The 15083-nt window shown below is 45.1% G+C and overlaps 1 protein-coding gene across 1 annotated transcript in view; it reads left to right on the forward strand.

Moving 5' to 3' along the window:
* MAP1B (microtubule associated protein 1B) overlaps window positions 1-15083 on the forward strand; it is a 93454-nt gene that overhangs the window by 73753 nt on the left and 4618 nt on the right. Inside the window, exons 4-5 of the mRNA XM_063088219.1 lie at window positions 1253-1393; window positions 8590-15052. Coding sequence (XP_062944289.1) covers window positions 1253-1393; window positions 8590-15052 — 6604 coding nt within the window. The remainder of the gene's footprint in view (window positions 1-1252; window positions 1394-8589; window positions 15053-15083) is intronic.

Here is a 15083-nt window from a genome sequence, read left to right on the forward strand (position 1 = left end):
TCCTTTTTATGGCTGAATAATATTCCATTGAATGGATATACCATATTTGTTTATCCATTCCTCAGTTGATGGGTATTTGGATTGCTTCCACTTTTTGGTTATGGTGATGTAGCCTACTGTGACCCACTTCTGCCTACTTCACATTAGCAAAACCTCTTTGACAATCTATTAAGGCACAAGAGTGAGGAAAGTGATGGGATAGCAATCTCTCTGTGAGTAACAGAATCAGGACAGCTTGAAAAAACCAGGAAGATTAATGTATATCCAGGCACACTGCCTGGAACAGCTGTGAGAAATAAAAAAGGAAAAACAAGGATTTTGTAAAGGAATCCAGGATTGCCTGTGGAGCAGATGGGGCTGAAGCATTGACTTAGGTACATGTGTTTTCCCATGACTAGACTGTGGGGTTCCTGGGCAAGGGGTCATGGCCTGTTTACTTTTGTGTTCTCCCTCAGTGCCTAGCAAGATGCCCAGCACGTAGTGTGTGTTGAACCTTCATGAACTGGGCTCAGAACGAATACCATGGTGCTTAGAGTGCTGTTTCTCCTGAGGGACAGCTGGCTTCCTGCCACTTAGAGTTCACAGAGAGTTCTGTAGTGCAATCCATTTGCAATTCTATTCCAAAGATTGCTATTCAGGATAGCCTTTCTTCGTGTTCAATGCCAAGCACCTTGCTGATCCCATTGGAGACTGCATCTGGAGCTATGTGCTTGCTGTGTGGCTTGGAAGGAAAGCAAGCCTGGATGAGAAGGGCGGATTTAGGACCTGAGTTGGACACCTATCCTTCCTGAGGGGGCGGTGGGATCTGAACTGAATGTGGTGACTCAGCCTGCGAGATACTCGAGATACTCGAGATACTCGCAAGTCTTCCCTGGTCTCGCAGACCCCATGCTGCTAGCAGACACTTCCCAACAGCTGTGGAGCAAATGGTTTACCAGCTGTGAAGACGGCCTCGAGAAAGAGGAGGAAACTGGGGAAGAAAGTCTCCTACTGTCTCGGTTGTAGCAAACTTTGAAAATGGCCTTCGTGGGTGAACTGATGAGCACGCTTTTTTGGTTTTATGGATGATTCCTACAGCGAGGGCTCTGTCCACCTCTCCCTCCTCTCCCTGCCCCAGGGGAAATTAGGCTCTCGGGGAATGAAGCCTTTTGTTGGTAATAAATTGTAGTGGCTCCAGAGGCCAGGCCTGTCCTGAAGGTGGGATGACAGTGTCCCCCACACCACATGTCCTGCTCGCTGTGCTTTGTTCCAGGTGCGCCTGATGATCACCGATGCTGCGCGACACAAGCTGCTCGTGCTGACCGGGCAGTGCTTTGAGAATACCGGAGAGCTCATTCTCCAGTCTGGCTCTTTCTCCTTCCAGAACTTCATAGAGATTTTCACCGATCAAGAGGTGGGTTCCCATCTAGGAATGTGTAAGTTTTCCAGTTACTTGGTTATTGTTCTAGCCTTAGGCTGTTCTTTGAAAGTACTGGAGGAGATAAAGCGGGAAGGGAAGGGAATGTCACAGCTTCTTCAAAATAAACAAAACCGCATGATCCAAAATAGTTTCATGGCTCATTGCCAAAAGAATTTAATTGGAATGATTCTTAATGTGCTTGGGATATAGATTGGGGGGAGGGGTTGGAACAGTCAACATCTTACAGATGAAAAAATGATAGAGAAACTTGAAATGACAAAGCCTAAAAGAAAACCCAGGTCTCCTGTTTTCTGAAAGAATACTCCAAAGAGCTCTTGGGCTTTTGGTAGAATTTAACTGCCTTAATCTCTTTCAGTACTTGTACCTACTTTTTTTGGTCTAATTATTTCTAATTTCTCTTACTTTTGATGCCTGGTCCCAATGTTTGAACTTGGGCTTTATGAACGGCCCACAAAAGAAAGAGGGCTTTAGAAAAGAAGGCATGTAGGAAAATGGGGTACTTCTATGAACTAAGAAAAAGACAGTTAAAATAGTTGCACTGAAGCTGGATCACTAATGTTTTTAATGAGCATAGCTTATTCAAGAATGGTATATGTGAAATACTGAAAACTATTTGAAGTGAGCAGTATTTAGTAAGGTCAGATCAAAGATTTTAATTTATTTCTGCTTGAAAATTTATCCTGGCTGGAAAACTTTCCAAAATAGTGTGTCCTTTTCATCCAGCTTATTTGTTTATAGCTGTTACAGGAACAATTCAGGGCAGTCACCATAGCAGGTTGGGGCCTGCCTATAGCTGATGACAGATTTCTAAGTGGTGAGATTGAGGGCACTGACAAGAAGAGTTACCACATCTGTTTAAAACTGTCGTCCTGAGGTGGCAGCTTCTCAGTCTCATGGGCACTGCGAAGGGCCATGTGTCTTTCTGCATCCCATCTTCCTTAGGCCTGTGCTTCATAGAGGCATCTCTGTGTACTTGTCATCACTGGCAAGAACTGTAAGCAAACTGCCCAGCTTCATCTGGCTCACCTGGAGGCTTCTGTAAAAACACTGGTCAGAAAACATAACGATTTTCACTGTCCACCCATTGGGGGGGTGGGGCAATATAAAACTGTGAAACGTTTTGCTTAGCGTTTGAATCCCCAGCTCTCAGAAAGTGCGGTGTCATCTGCATGGTGAAGCACATAGCACTGGCTCCCCACAGCGAGAAAGGGACCCCCGGGCAGTCAGTTGGCTCCTTCCTGAGAGTCTTCAGGGCCTACTCACAGTTTGTAAATCTTTACCATTTCCAAATGAAAGCGTTGGCCCTGTCTTCCTCCAAGGCTGTGGGAATTCAGGTTCCATGTCTCATTCTCTTGGTATTCACTACACCCACACATAGTAAAGGCCAGTAAACCACTGTTCGATTGCAATGAAATTCCAAAGCTAGAGCTATAATTCTCACTGCCTACTGCCCTGAAATTGGTGTGGGATCACTATAAGGTCAGATCTTCTGTAAGATTGTGTTCCCATGCTCATGTCGTACCCTGGAGCAGTTGAGCATTTGGTAGCTCAGAGGTCACACACACTACCAGCATCATGTCCTAGGGAAGAGAGAGAGCTGCAGAGGCCTGGAAGTGGCCCAGTGACATGGTGAGCACGTAAGTGGCCTGCTTGTAGGCTCATTTATATGCACACAAGTACCTTTCTGCATTCTTGTGCAGTTCTGCAGTTAGTTTCTAGTGGTTGGTTTCTACCCAGGACATTGATTTGTCTTTTTTGCTGTAAAACCAAACAAAGGAGATATGTGAAAAGAAGTGTTTGTCATTGCCAAGATTTTAAATAAGAGGGGATCACAGTTCATCTGTCTGGATCCCAAATAATATCTCCCTTCCTCTGTTTTTAAATAAGGCATGGTGTGATGAACGTTTCTGCTTAAATCATTTTTACTAGACCATGAAGGTAGAATTTTAGCACAATGGACTGTCAAGTTTTGCCACTAGTTATAGAAAAAAAAGAAATGGCCTTCACTGAAGAACTAGAGTTCTGTGGAAAGGCACATTCCCCAGGGTTTGTAACCAATGGGGTGGGTTCTGAAGGGAACACATTTTCATCTTACTCAGGCAGGTATCATTAAGGCCAGAGACTGTCATATTCTCTTTGCTGTCCCCATAACCCACATCCCGATACCTTGGAGAAAGCAGTGGAGAAAGCAGTGCTCAACACATATGGAAAAGAGTCGCTAGGATTTTCCCTAACAGACCAGATCAGTGGTGTCCAGGAGGTGGGAGAATGTGAGGGAGGCGGGAGGACAGTGGATAGAATTCACTGTCTGCCTCCTGCCCCAACCAAAGAAGCTCAGCCTTTCTCTCTTTTACATTGTGGACTTTGAAGAAAGGATGCCACAGCTATAGTGTATTGAAAATCGCTGGACCAGACCATTGGTTATCATATCAGCCTTTTGGAGCTATGATTGCCGATTGTTGCCTTGGCAAAAGGATGAGTGCAGAATGACTCGGTAACAAAAGGACTTTAAAGGCCATTTGGTGTCCAGCTTTGTTCCTTTTATCCAGTCCTTGAAACATACGATTTCAAAGACTGGATAAAAGAAAAACCAGAGACACAGTTTAAGAAACACAAAATCGATACTTTTTTTTTTCTTTCCCCACAAGAATAGCTAAAAATAAATGAACTAAAAAATAGAACTATCAGTGCTCTTTGAGTTTCAGGTTTTTGGAGTCTTAATCATTGAATGTCAACTATAAAACTGGAACTTACAGATAGGACAACTGTCTGGCTAACCCATCCTTCTCTGAAATCTGGGGGTGGTGAAGTCTTTATCTCCTAGGAGCATTTTTCAGAATCTCTGTCTGAAAGTTTTTTCCATGTTTGTCTCATTTTATCTTTAAGGAAGGAATGTGATCCCTTTTCCATCTGTAGTATCCTAGATGCCCGTCACCAACACTGTCGATTTTTCCCCCTCCAGATTAATCATCTTCAGTTCTGCCCATGATTCTTCATGAAATATTAAAAGTTTCTTGTATTCTCTGGTCACTGTCCTTTAAACCTGTTCCTCTGTCAAGAAGGGGAGATGGGACGGGTAGGGAGGAAGTTCAAGATTTCAGTCCTGGTCCTATTTTAGTGCTTTGGAGTTGCCAGACAATTGGATATACGAGTCCAGAGCTCAGAGAACTCAGAGCTGGCCTGGAGATATTAATGTGGGATCCATTAACATATTAGCGGGCCGGCCAGTTAGCTCACTCAGTCGAGTGTGGTGCTGATAACACCAAGGTCAAGGGTTCAGATCCCCATACTGGCCAGCCACCAAAACAAACAAACCTACCAAAACCATTAGCCTATTAGAGGTATAGTATTAAAGCCCAGAAGACAGATGAAGTGATCTAGAGAAAGAAATGCATTAAGAAGAGAAAAGGGGCCAGATCTAGCATTTAAGAGTTAAGACCAAGGAGAAGGAGCCAGCAAGGGATACTTGTTTCAGTTTGTTTTGGGTCTAGTTTCTCTAAAATGTCATGACTCAAACTGAACACCATATTACAGGAGTCATTTGACCAGGTTAGGATTGTAAGAGTCAACTTCTGTAGTTTTCAATATAGTCTTCCATTAAATAAATCTAAAAGTAACTCTTGACCATCACCATGCAAAATTAAGTTTCAGTGGGGAACGGATGTAGGCTTTGAGAAGCTCTGCAATTTCCATAATTTGGGGGCTCCCTTTAAGAAAAAGAAAACACAGTTATTAACCCACAATTTGTACAGGGATTTGGTAAGGGACCATGCCAGTGAGGAGCCTTGAAGTTTAAGCTTCTTTAGCTTCATGCTAAACCCATTTGACTGTCAACTAAAATCCTTGAGTCTTTTCCATGGATATTGTTGTTAAACCACATTTCCCAGTCCTGTACTCTACACTGCTGGTTTATTGGACCTTACATTTATCCCTTTAGAATGCCATCCTGTTAGAGTTGACTTAGTCATCATCATCCCGTGTGAAGAAGAGCTTTTATAAATATCTTAATTCCGCCATCCTACATTTCGCTCTGCCTCTATTTTCATGCTGTCCACAGGTTTGATAAGCGCATCTTTACTGTTTTCATCCAAGTGAATACTCCACTGGACAGAAATGGGCCCTGAGGCAGCCCGTCACTGACCTCCCTCCAGGTTGACACTAAGCAGCACTATGTATATGGCTGGCTACAAATCCGCCTAATTCTGCTATCACACTGTTCAGATATCCTGTTAAATGTCTTGCTAAAGCCCAGAGATACACCGTCTACTGTATTTCCTCGTCTGCCAAGCAAGTAACCTAATCAAAAAAGGAAATGTAGTTAGTAGGCCATGGTTTAGAAATTCAAATCTTGTTGTATTAAAATCATCTGCAGTAAAGCCATTTATTTCCGATATTTTCCTTTCTCTTTGGTATGCCTGCATTTAATCAGAAAAAGTAATTAACAAAAATGATTATCTTTGCCCCAAAGCAGTATTTCTCCCAGTCATGCCTGTCATCCATCTTTGTAAGAACTAGGGTAACAGTCAGTGTATTTGATAAGGATCAGCGGGCTTGTGTCACAACCCAGGAGCCCACTCCAGGAAGACAGCATGTGTTGAATTGGCCAAATTTAGCGCAGTTCAGCAAACGTCTATTGAGCCAGATTATGTGTGGGGGCAAAAAGATAACTAAGATACAAAGATACAGAAGACGTATTTTCTGCTCTCTTGAAACTTTTAGTGGGCTATCATAGTTACCATTTACTATGATGATGATTGGTTTAAAAGTCCCAGTTTCCAAGTGTAAGAATCGGTCACAAGTTTCCCTGCCACTGCAAATGCTGTTGGATCCCCAGACATTCATCGAATAAGCATGGATCGAGTGCCACTGTGGCTGAAGACATAGTCTTTGCTCTGGAGGCACTGACTCTCTATGGGCTTGTTGGCCCACGAGTCTGCGGGAAAACAGGTGCTTCCTTTCTGCTGTGTAGCTCCAAGGATGTAGTAGTTATTCCTCCTCCCTACCCAGTTCCGTCTGCGTCCTTCATGACTGGCTCTCTCTAGCCCTTGTCCCTGTGTTCTTGTGTCATCGTGCCCAGTATACTGCTATTTCTTAAGAAGGATCAGATTTCCCTCTCTGAAAACACAACTGCCCAGCAGTGCGGGCTTTCTTCTCTGCTTTGCCTCATGCATCATATTTACCAACCTCTTGGCTGTTTTTCATGACCTCTGATCCTCAGGATTCTATGCAACCTTGTTTTGTCATGTCTTGAGTTTCAGAGAAACTCTCTGGGTAGAGGTGAAAAGATGGAACGTAGCGAGATATTCCTCAAGTCTTTTTACCTTTCCCTTGAACTTGGAGATTATACAAGTCACATAAGAAGAGCTAGTGATTGAATATCCCCTACACAGAGCTGGATTATATCCTTGTCTGCCCACTTCTCAGTTAGGGTGGAATTTCAAAAATTAAAATGAATTAAACTTAATTTTTAAATTTCACTGTTAAAAATTTAGCAATTTGAGTTATCCTGGGTTTGCTCCTTAAAATATATTATAAAACGTGAACAGTTTGCATGTGTTCTGTGTGAAAATTAGATCGAGAGTGACAGTGATGAGAGTCTAGGCTGATTATTGGACAAGAAACCGCTCATGTTTATTTTCCCAGTAAAAAATTTGAGCACCCCCAAGGATGGTTACCATTTGCTTTGTCAGTTTTCTTAGTTTCCCAAATGGGAATTGATTCTTATCCCTTTTATAAGAGATTGTGAAATTGTCAGAGGAAAACAGCAAAGTTTTTATTATTTGCTATTTTGTGACCCTTCACTTAAAATATTATGCTGAGGACTAATTGGCTAACAAAACAAAAATGACTGTTTTACTACCATCTAACATGGGAAAATTCAGATTCCGTAAATTGCCCTTACATATACACACAATAGTAGGCCTCAGAATGTTAGCATTCAGGAGGTTATGCGAGATGGAGGAAACTACTCTAATACTAGAAAGCAAGAGTTCAGACCTGCTGGCCCAGGGATGCTGGACCATATGAAATCTTTGTTTTGCCCCTTTGTCATTTACTATGTAGGACACAGAGCCCTTATCAGTTGAAATTCTGAGCTGATTTATGAGCTTTACTGAAATGGGAAAAAGACTGGAATTTATGGCATGATTCTCCCTCACTATTTGTTAGACTGAGACCATGAAACATAATATATATGTTTAACATAACATAAAATGGAGTGAGAAAGAACACAGTGTTCTCACTAAACCACACTCTCTGTTTTGGTCCCTATTTGCTTTTCCACATTCCCATCCTTGGGAAGTACTAAATGATGTGTTTGAGCCAGATTTGACCTTAGCCACTGACACCCAGCTTGCCCTGAAAAGAATGGGAGCAGTAAGAGAGCAGAGTGGCTCACCTTGGATTTAAACGTGAACAAATGGGGAATGAATTTGGTCATTGGCTTGTGTAATTACCCAACCACTTTAGTCATCTTGGCTTCAATAAAAGCATTTGTATTTGCAGAGAATCTGCTGGGCGAACCACCCATGTTTTAAGCACTGTGCTCTGATTCCAGAAATTAGTAAATTTTTGTAGTAATGGGCAATCCATAAATTCATGTCTCCCATGGAGGAAAAAATCCACCAAACTTTTTTCTGAATTCCTTTAATATGTCACTCAGGCCTTTTTTCTTTTTCTTTTCTTTTCTTTTTTTTGCCAAGCCTAGTTGATTTAAAAAAAATTTTTTTTATATCAGTGGTGAAATGACTCACATAGCTTTCCCCCATGATAGTTTAATATTTTTTGAAGGGCATCTATGCTTGGCAAGTCCCCAGGGGTAATATTTAAAGTATTTCCTAACTGCTGTGGCACAAACAGCAGTCGTCTAGATGATCGCTGGTCTTAGAACGGGAGTAGAGTTCTAGAGCAGGAACAGATGGTGGAGGAGGTGCAGGGGAGGTGCCAGGGAGAGGGGTGATGGTTGGGGGCTCAGGACAGATGCTGTTCGCCTTCTGGGATGCAAATATGTCAGCATTTAAACAACCACCATTGCTACACGAGTATGTCTCTGACATTGGCTCTGTGTACATCCGATGATCTTAGAATACGCAGTCATAAATGGAGGTGATGGATCAGTGATAACAGTCACTTAAATGTTTGCTTGCTTTCTTTTCTTTTTTTAAACTCAGATTGGCGAGTTACTGAGCACCACCCATCCTGCCAACAAAGCCAGCTTAACCTTGTTTTGTCCCGAAGAAGGGGACTGGAAGAACTCCAATCTTGACAGACACAATCTCCAAGACTTCATCAACATTAAACTCAACTCAGCTTCTATATTGCCAGAAATGGAAGGACTTTCTGAGTTTACTGAGTATCTCTCAGAATCAGTGGAAGTCCCATCTCCCTTTGACATCCTGGAACCTCCCACATCAGGTGGATTTCTAAAGCTCTCCAAGCCCTGCTGTTACATTTTTCCAGGAGGGAGAGGCGATTCTGCCTTGTTTGCAGTAAATGGATTCAATATGCTCATCAACGGAGGATCAGAAAGAAAATCCTGCTTCTGGAAGCTCATCCGACACTTGGACCGAGTGGACTCCATCCTGCTCACCCACATTGGGGATGACAATTTGCCTGGAATAAACAGCATGCTACAGCGGAAAATTGCAGAGCTGGAGGAAGAACAGTCCCAGGGCTCCACCACAAATAGTGACTGGATGAAAAACCTCATCTCCCCTGACTTAGGAGTTGTATTTCTCAACGTACCTGAAAACCTGAAAAACCCAGATCCAAACATCAAAATGAAGAGAAGCATAGAGGAAGCTTGCTTCACTCTCCAGTACCTGAACAAATTGTCCATGAAACCAGAGCCTCTGTTTAGAAGTGTAGGCAATACCATTGATCCTGTCATTCTTTTCCAAAAAATGGGAGTGGGCAAACTTGAGATGTATGTGCTTAACCCAGTCAAGAGCAGCAAGGAAATGCAGTATTTTATGCAGCAGTGGACTGGCACCAACAAAGACAAGGCTGAACTAATCCTGCCTAATGGTCAAGAAATAGATATCCCAATTTCCTATTTAACTTCAGTCTCATCTTTGATTGTGTGGCATCCAGCAAACCCCGCAGAGAAAATCATCCGTGTCTTGTTTCCTGGAAACAGCACCCAATACAACATCCTGGACGGCCTGGAAAAGCTCAAACACTTAGACTTCCTGAAGCAGCCATTGGCCACCCAAAAGGATCTCACTGGCCAGGTGCCTACTCCTGCCACGAAACAAGTCAAACTGAAACAGAGGGCTGATAGCCGGGAAAGCCTGAAGCCGGCCACTAAACCACTTCCCAGCAAGACTGTGCGCAAAGAGTCTAAAGAAGAAACCCCTGATGTTGCAAAAGCTAATCACGTGGAAAAGCCACCCAAAGTTGAAAGCAAAGAAAAGGTAACAGTGAAAAAAGACAAGCCAGTAAAAACAGAGACCAAACCTCCAGTGACTGAAAAGGAGGTGCCCAGCAAAGAAGAGCAGTCTCCAGTGAAAGCCGAGGTGGCTGAAAAGCAAGCCACAGATGTCAAACCCAAAGTCGCCAAGGAGAAGACAGTGAAAAAGGAAACAAAGGCAAAATCTGAGGAAAAGAAAGAGGAGAAGGAAAAGCCAAAGAAAGAAGTGGCTAAAAAGGAAGACAAAACACCTGTCAAGAAGGAGGAAAAACCAAAAAAAGAAGAGGTGAAAAAGGAAGTCAAAAAAGAAATCAAGAAAGAAGAGAAAAAAGAACCCAAGAAAGAGGTTAAGAAAGAAACACCACTGAAGGAAGCCAAGAAGGAAGTTAAGAAGGAAGAAAAGAAGGAAATTAAAAAGGAAGAAAAGGAACCTAAAAAAGAAATTAAGAAGCTCCCTAAAGATGCAAAGAAATCACCTACTCCTGGATCTGAAGCAAGAAAACCAGCTGCATTAAAACCAAAAGTACCCAAGAAGGAAGAGCCCATCAAGAAAGATTCTGTTGCTGCTGGGAAGCCAAAGGAGAAGGGGAAAATTAAAGTCATCAAGAAGGAAGGCAAGGCCACAGAGGCCGCAGCCATCAGCACTGCAGCCACCATAGCAGCTGTGGCGGCAGCAGCTGGAGCAGTGGCCACTGGCCCTGCCAAAGAACTTGAAGCCGAGAGGTCCCTTATGTCATCCCCCGAGGATCTAACCAAGGACTTTGAAGAATTAAAGGCTGAAGAAGTCGATGTAACAAAGGACATGAAGCCTCAGCTGGAGCTAATTGAAGACGAAGAAAAACTGAAGGAAACAGAGCCGGTTGAAGCATACGTCATCCAGAAGGAGACAGATGTCATCAAAGGTCCAGCTGAGTCCCCTGATGAGGGCATCACTACCACTGAAGGGGAGGGCGAATGTGAACAAACACCCGAGGAGCTGGAGCCAGTGGAGAAGCAGGGGGCGGATGACATTGAAAAATTTGAAGACGAAGGAGCTGGTTTTGAAGAGTCCTCAGAGACCGGAGACTATGAAGAAAAGGCGGAGACCGAGGAGGCCGAGGAGCCAGAAGAGGACGGGGAGGACCACGTGTGCGCGAGCACCTCCAAGCACAGCCTCACCGAGGACGAGGAGAGTGCGAAGGCCGAGGCGGACGTGCGCCTCGAGGACAAGAGGGAGTCTGTGGCCAGTGGGGACGACCGAGCAGAAGAAGACATGGACGAGGCTGTTGAGAAAGGAGAAGCTGAACAGTCTGAGGAGGGTGATGAGGAGGACTACGAGCCTGGAAAGATTGAAGCTGAAGACTACGTGATGGCCGTGGTTGACAAGGCTGCAGAAGCGAGTGGTGCGGAGGATCAGTATGGCTTCCTTACCACGTCCACCAAGGCCTTGGGAGCCCAGTCTCCTGGCCGAGAACCTGCATCTTCGATTCATGATGAGACTTTACCTGGAGGCTCAGAGAGTGAGGCCACTGCTTCAGATGAGGAGAATCGAGAAGACCAGCCCGAGGAATTCACTGCCACCTCTGGCTACACTCAGTCCACCATTGAGATATCCAGTGAGCCCACCCCAATGGATGAGATGTCCACTCCGCGCGACGTGATGAGCGATGAGACCAACAATGAGGAGACAGAGTCCCCATCTCAGGAGTTTGTCAACATCACCAAATACGAGTCTTCGTTGTATTCTCAGGAATACTCCAAACCTGCTGTTACACCACTCAACGGATTATCTGAAGGGTCAAAAACAGACGCCACTGATGGCAAGGATTACAGTGTGTCAGCCTCCACCATATCGCCACCCTCGTCTATGGAGGAAGACAAGTTCAGCAGATCTGTTCTACGGGATGCTTACTATGAAGAGAAAGAAGTGAAAGCCAGCGCCATGTTGGAGATCAAAGATACCATCTCAGCAGTCCCAGATGAGAAACTTAGCCCATCCAAGAGCCCGTCCCCGAGTCCATCTCCACCATCTCCCATAGAAAAGACCCCCCTGGGGGAACGTAGTGTGAACTTCTCTCTAACACCCAATGAGATTAAAGTGTCTACAGAGGCAGAAGCAGTCCCAGTGTCTCCTGAGGTGACCCAAGAAGTAGTTGAAGAACACTGTGCTAGTCCTGAGGATAAGACTCTGGAAGTGGTGTCACCGTCTCAGTCTGCGACTGGCAGTGCTGGCCACACACCTTATTACCAGTCTCCCACTGATGAAAAATCCAGTCACCTCCCTACCGAAGTCATTGAAAAACCACCAGCAGTTCCAGTGAGTTTTGAATTCAGTGATGCCAAAGACGAGAGTGAAAGGGCTTCCATAAGCCCCATGGATGAGCCTGTGCCTGACTCAGAGTCTCCTATTGAGAAAGTGTTGTCTCCTTTACGCAGCCCTCCCCTAATTGGATCTGAGTCTGCATATGAAAGTTTTCTAAGTGCTGATGGCAAGGCTCCTAGCCGATGTACTGACAGCCCCTTTGAAGAAAAGAATGGAAAACAAGGCTCTCCAGACCAAGTAAGTCCAGTTTCTGAAATGATTTCCACTGGTCTTTACCAAGACAAAGAGGAAGGGAAAAGTACAGACTTTATACCTATAAAGGAGGACTTTGGTCAAGAAAAGAAAACTGATGATGTTGAAGCGATGAGTTCTCAACCAGCTCTGGCTTTGGATGAAAGGAAATTAGGAGATGTTTCTCCAACACAAATAGATGTCAGTCAGTTTGGATCTTTTAAAGAAGACACCAAGATGTCCATTTCTGAAGGCACTGTCTCAGACAAGTCAGCCACTCCTGTTGATGAGGGTGTAGCAGAAGACACATACTCTCATATGGAGGGTGTGGCCTCAGTCTCCACAGCCTCTGTGGCTACAAGCTCATTCCCAGAGCCAACAACAGATGACGTGTCTCCTTCTCTGCATGCTGAGGTTGGCTCTCCACATTCCACAGAAGTAGATGACTCCCTTTCAGTGTCTGTTGTGCAAACGCCTACCACTTTCCAGGAAACAGAAATGTCTCCATCTAAAGAAGAATGCCCAAGACCAATGTCAATTTCTCCACCAGACTTCTCCCCTAAAACAGCGAAATCCAGGACACCAGTTCAAGATCACAGATCTGAACAGTCCTCCATGTCTATTGAATTTGGCCAAGAATCTCCTGAGCACTCCCTTGCTATGGACTTCAGTCGACAGTCTCCAGATCACCCTGCAGTGGGTGCGAGTATGCTTCACATCACTGAAAATGGGCCAACTGAAGTGGACTACAGTCCTGATATGCAGGACTCCAGTTTATCACATAAGATACCACCAATGGAGGAGCCGTCCTACACCCAAGATAATGATCTTTCTGAGCTCATCTCAGTATCTCAGGTAGAGGCCTCCCCATCCACCTCTTCTGCTCATACCCCTTCTCAGATAGCTTCTCCTCTCCAGGAAGACACTTTATCCGATGTCGCTCCTCCCAGAGATATATCCTTATATGCCTCACTCACCTCTGAAAAAGTGCAAAGTCTGGAAGGAGAGAAGCTCTCTCCGAAATCTGATATCTCTCCACTCACCCCACGAGAGTCCTCTCCTTTATATTCACCTAGTTTTTCAGATTCTACCTCTGCAGTCAAAGAGAGCATAGCAGCTTGCCACACCTCCTCTTCTCCACCAATAGATGCAGCATCCGCAGAGCCCTATGGCTTCCGTGCCTCAGTGTTATTCGATACAATGCAACACCATCTAGCCTTGAATAGAGATTTGACCACATCTGGTGCGGAGAAGGAGAGTGGAGGGAAGACTCCTGGTGACTTTAGCTACACCTATCAACAGTCTGAGAAAACAACAGGGTCCCCAGATGAAGAAGATTACGACTACGAGTCTTATGAGAAAACCACCCGAACCCCAGGTATGGGCAGCTATTACTATGAAAAGACAGACAGAACCACAAAATCTCCAGGTGACAGTGGCTACTCCTATGAGACCATTGGGAAAACCACCAAGACCCCCGAAGATGGTGGCTATGCCTATGAGATTACTGAGAAGACCACACGAACCCTCGAAGAGGGTGGGTACTCATATGAGATAAGTGAGAAGATGACCAGGACCCCCGAAGTGAGTGGTTACAGCTATGAAAAGACTGAGAGGTCTAGAAGGCTCTTGGATGACATCAGCAATGGCTATGATGACTCTGAGGATGGTGGCCACACACTTGGGGACTCCAGCTACGCTTATGAGACCACTGAGAAAATTACCAGTTTCCCTGAGTCTGAAAGTTACTCCTATGAGACATCTCCAAAAACGACAGGACCCCCTGATACTTCTACATACTGTTACGAGACTACAGAGAAAATCACAAGAACTCCCCAGGCATCTCCGTATTCCTATGAGACTGACCGATGCTTCTCTGCAGAAAAGAAGTCCCCATCAGAAGCTCGCCAGGATGTTGATTTATGCCTCGTGTCCTCCTGTGAATACAAGCATCCCAAGACAGAGCTTTCACCCTCCTTCATTAATCCCAATCCTCTCGAGTGGTTTGCCAGTGACGAGCCCACTGAAGAGTCTGAGAAGCCCCTCACTCAATCAGGGGGAGCCCCACCACCTCCAGGAGGAAAGCAGCAGGGGCGACAGTGTGATGAAACCCCTCCCACCTCAGTCAGCGAGTCGGCGCCGTCCCAGACCGACTCAGATGTTCCCCCGGAGACTGAAGAGTGCCCCTCCATCACAGCTGATGCAAATATCGACTCTGAAGATGAGTCGGAAACCATCCCCACAGACAAAACTGTCACGTACAGACACATGGACCCACCTCCAGCCCCCATGCAAGACCGCAGCCCTTCTCCACGCCACCCTGACGTGTCCATGGTGGACCCAGAGGCCTTGGCCATTGAGCAGAACCTGGGCAAAGCTCTGAAGAAAGACCTGAAAGAGAAAACCAAAACCAAAAAGCCAGGCACGAAGACCAAGTCCTCTTCACCAGTCAAAAAGGGTGATGGGAAGTCCAAGCCCTTGGCAGCTTCACCAAAACCAGGGGCCTTGAAAGAGTCCTCAGATAAGGTGTCCAGAGTGGCTTCTCCTAAGAAAAAAGAATCTGTGGAAAAAGCAACGAAAACCACCACTACCCCTGAGGTCAAAGCTACACGTGGGGAAGAGAAAGACAAGGAGACCAAGAATGCCACCAACACGTCCACATCCAAATCAGTCAAGACTGCTACTGCAGGTAGGTGGAAGAGGACAGCCCCGTGACTCGG

The sequence above is a fragment of the Cynocephalus volans genome, chromosome 2 (genome assembly GCF_027409185.1).
Source record: "Cynocephalus volans isolate mCynVol1 chromosome 2, mCynVol1.pri, whole genome shotgun sequence".
NCBI classification, from domain to species: domain Eukaryota; kingdom Metazoa; phylum Chordata; class Mammalia; order Dermoptera; family Cynocephalidae; genus Cynocephalus; species Cynocephalus volans.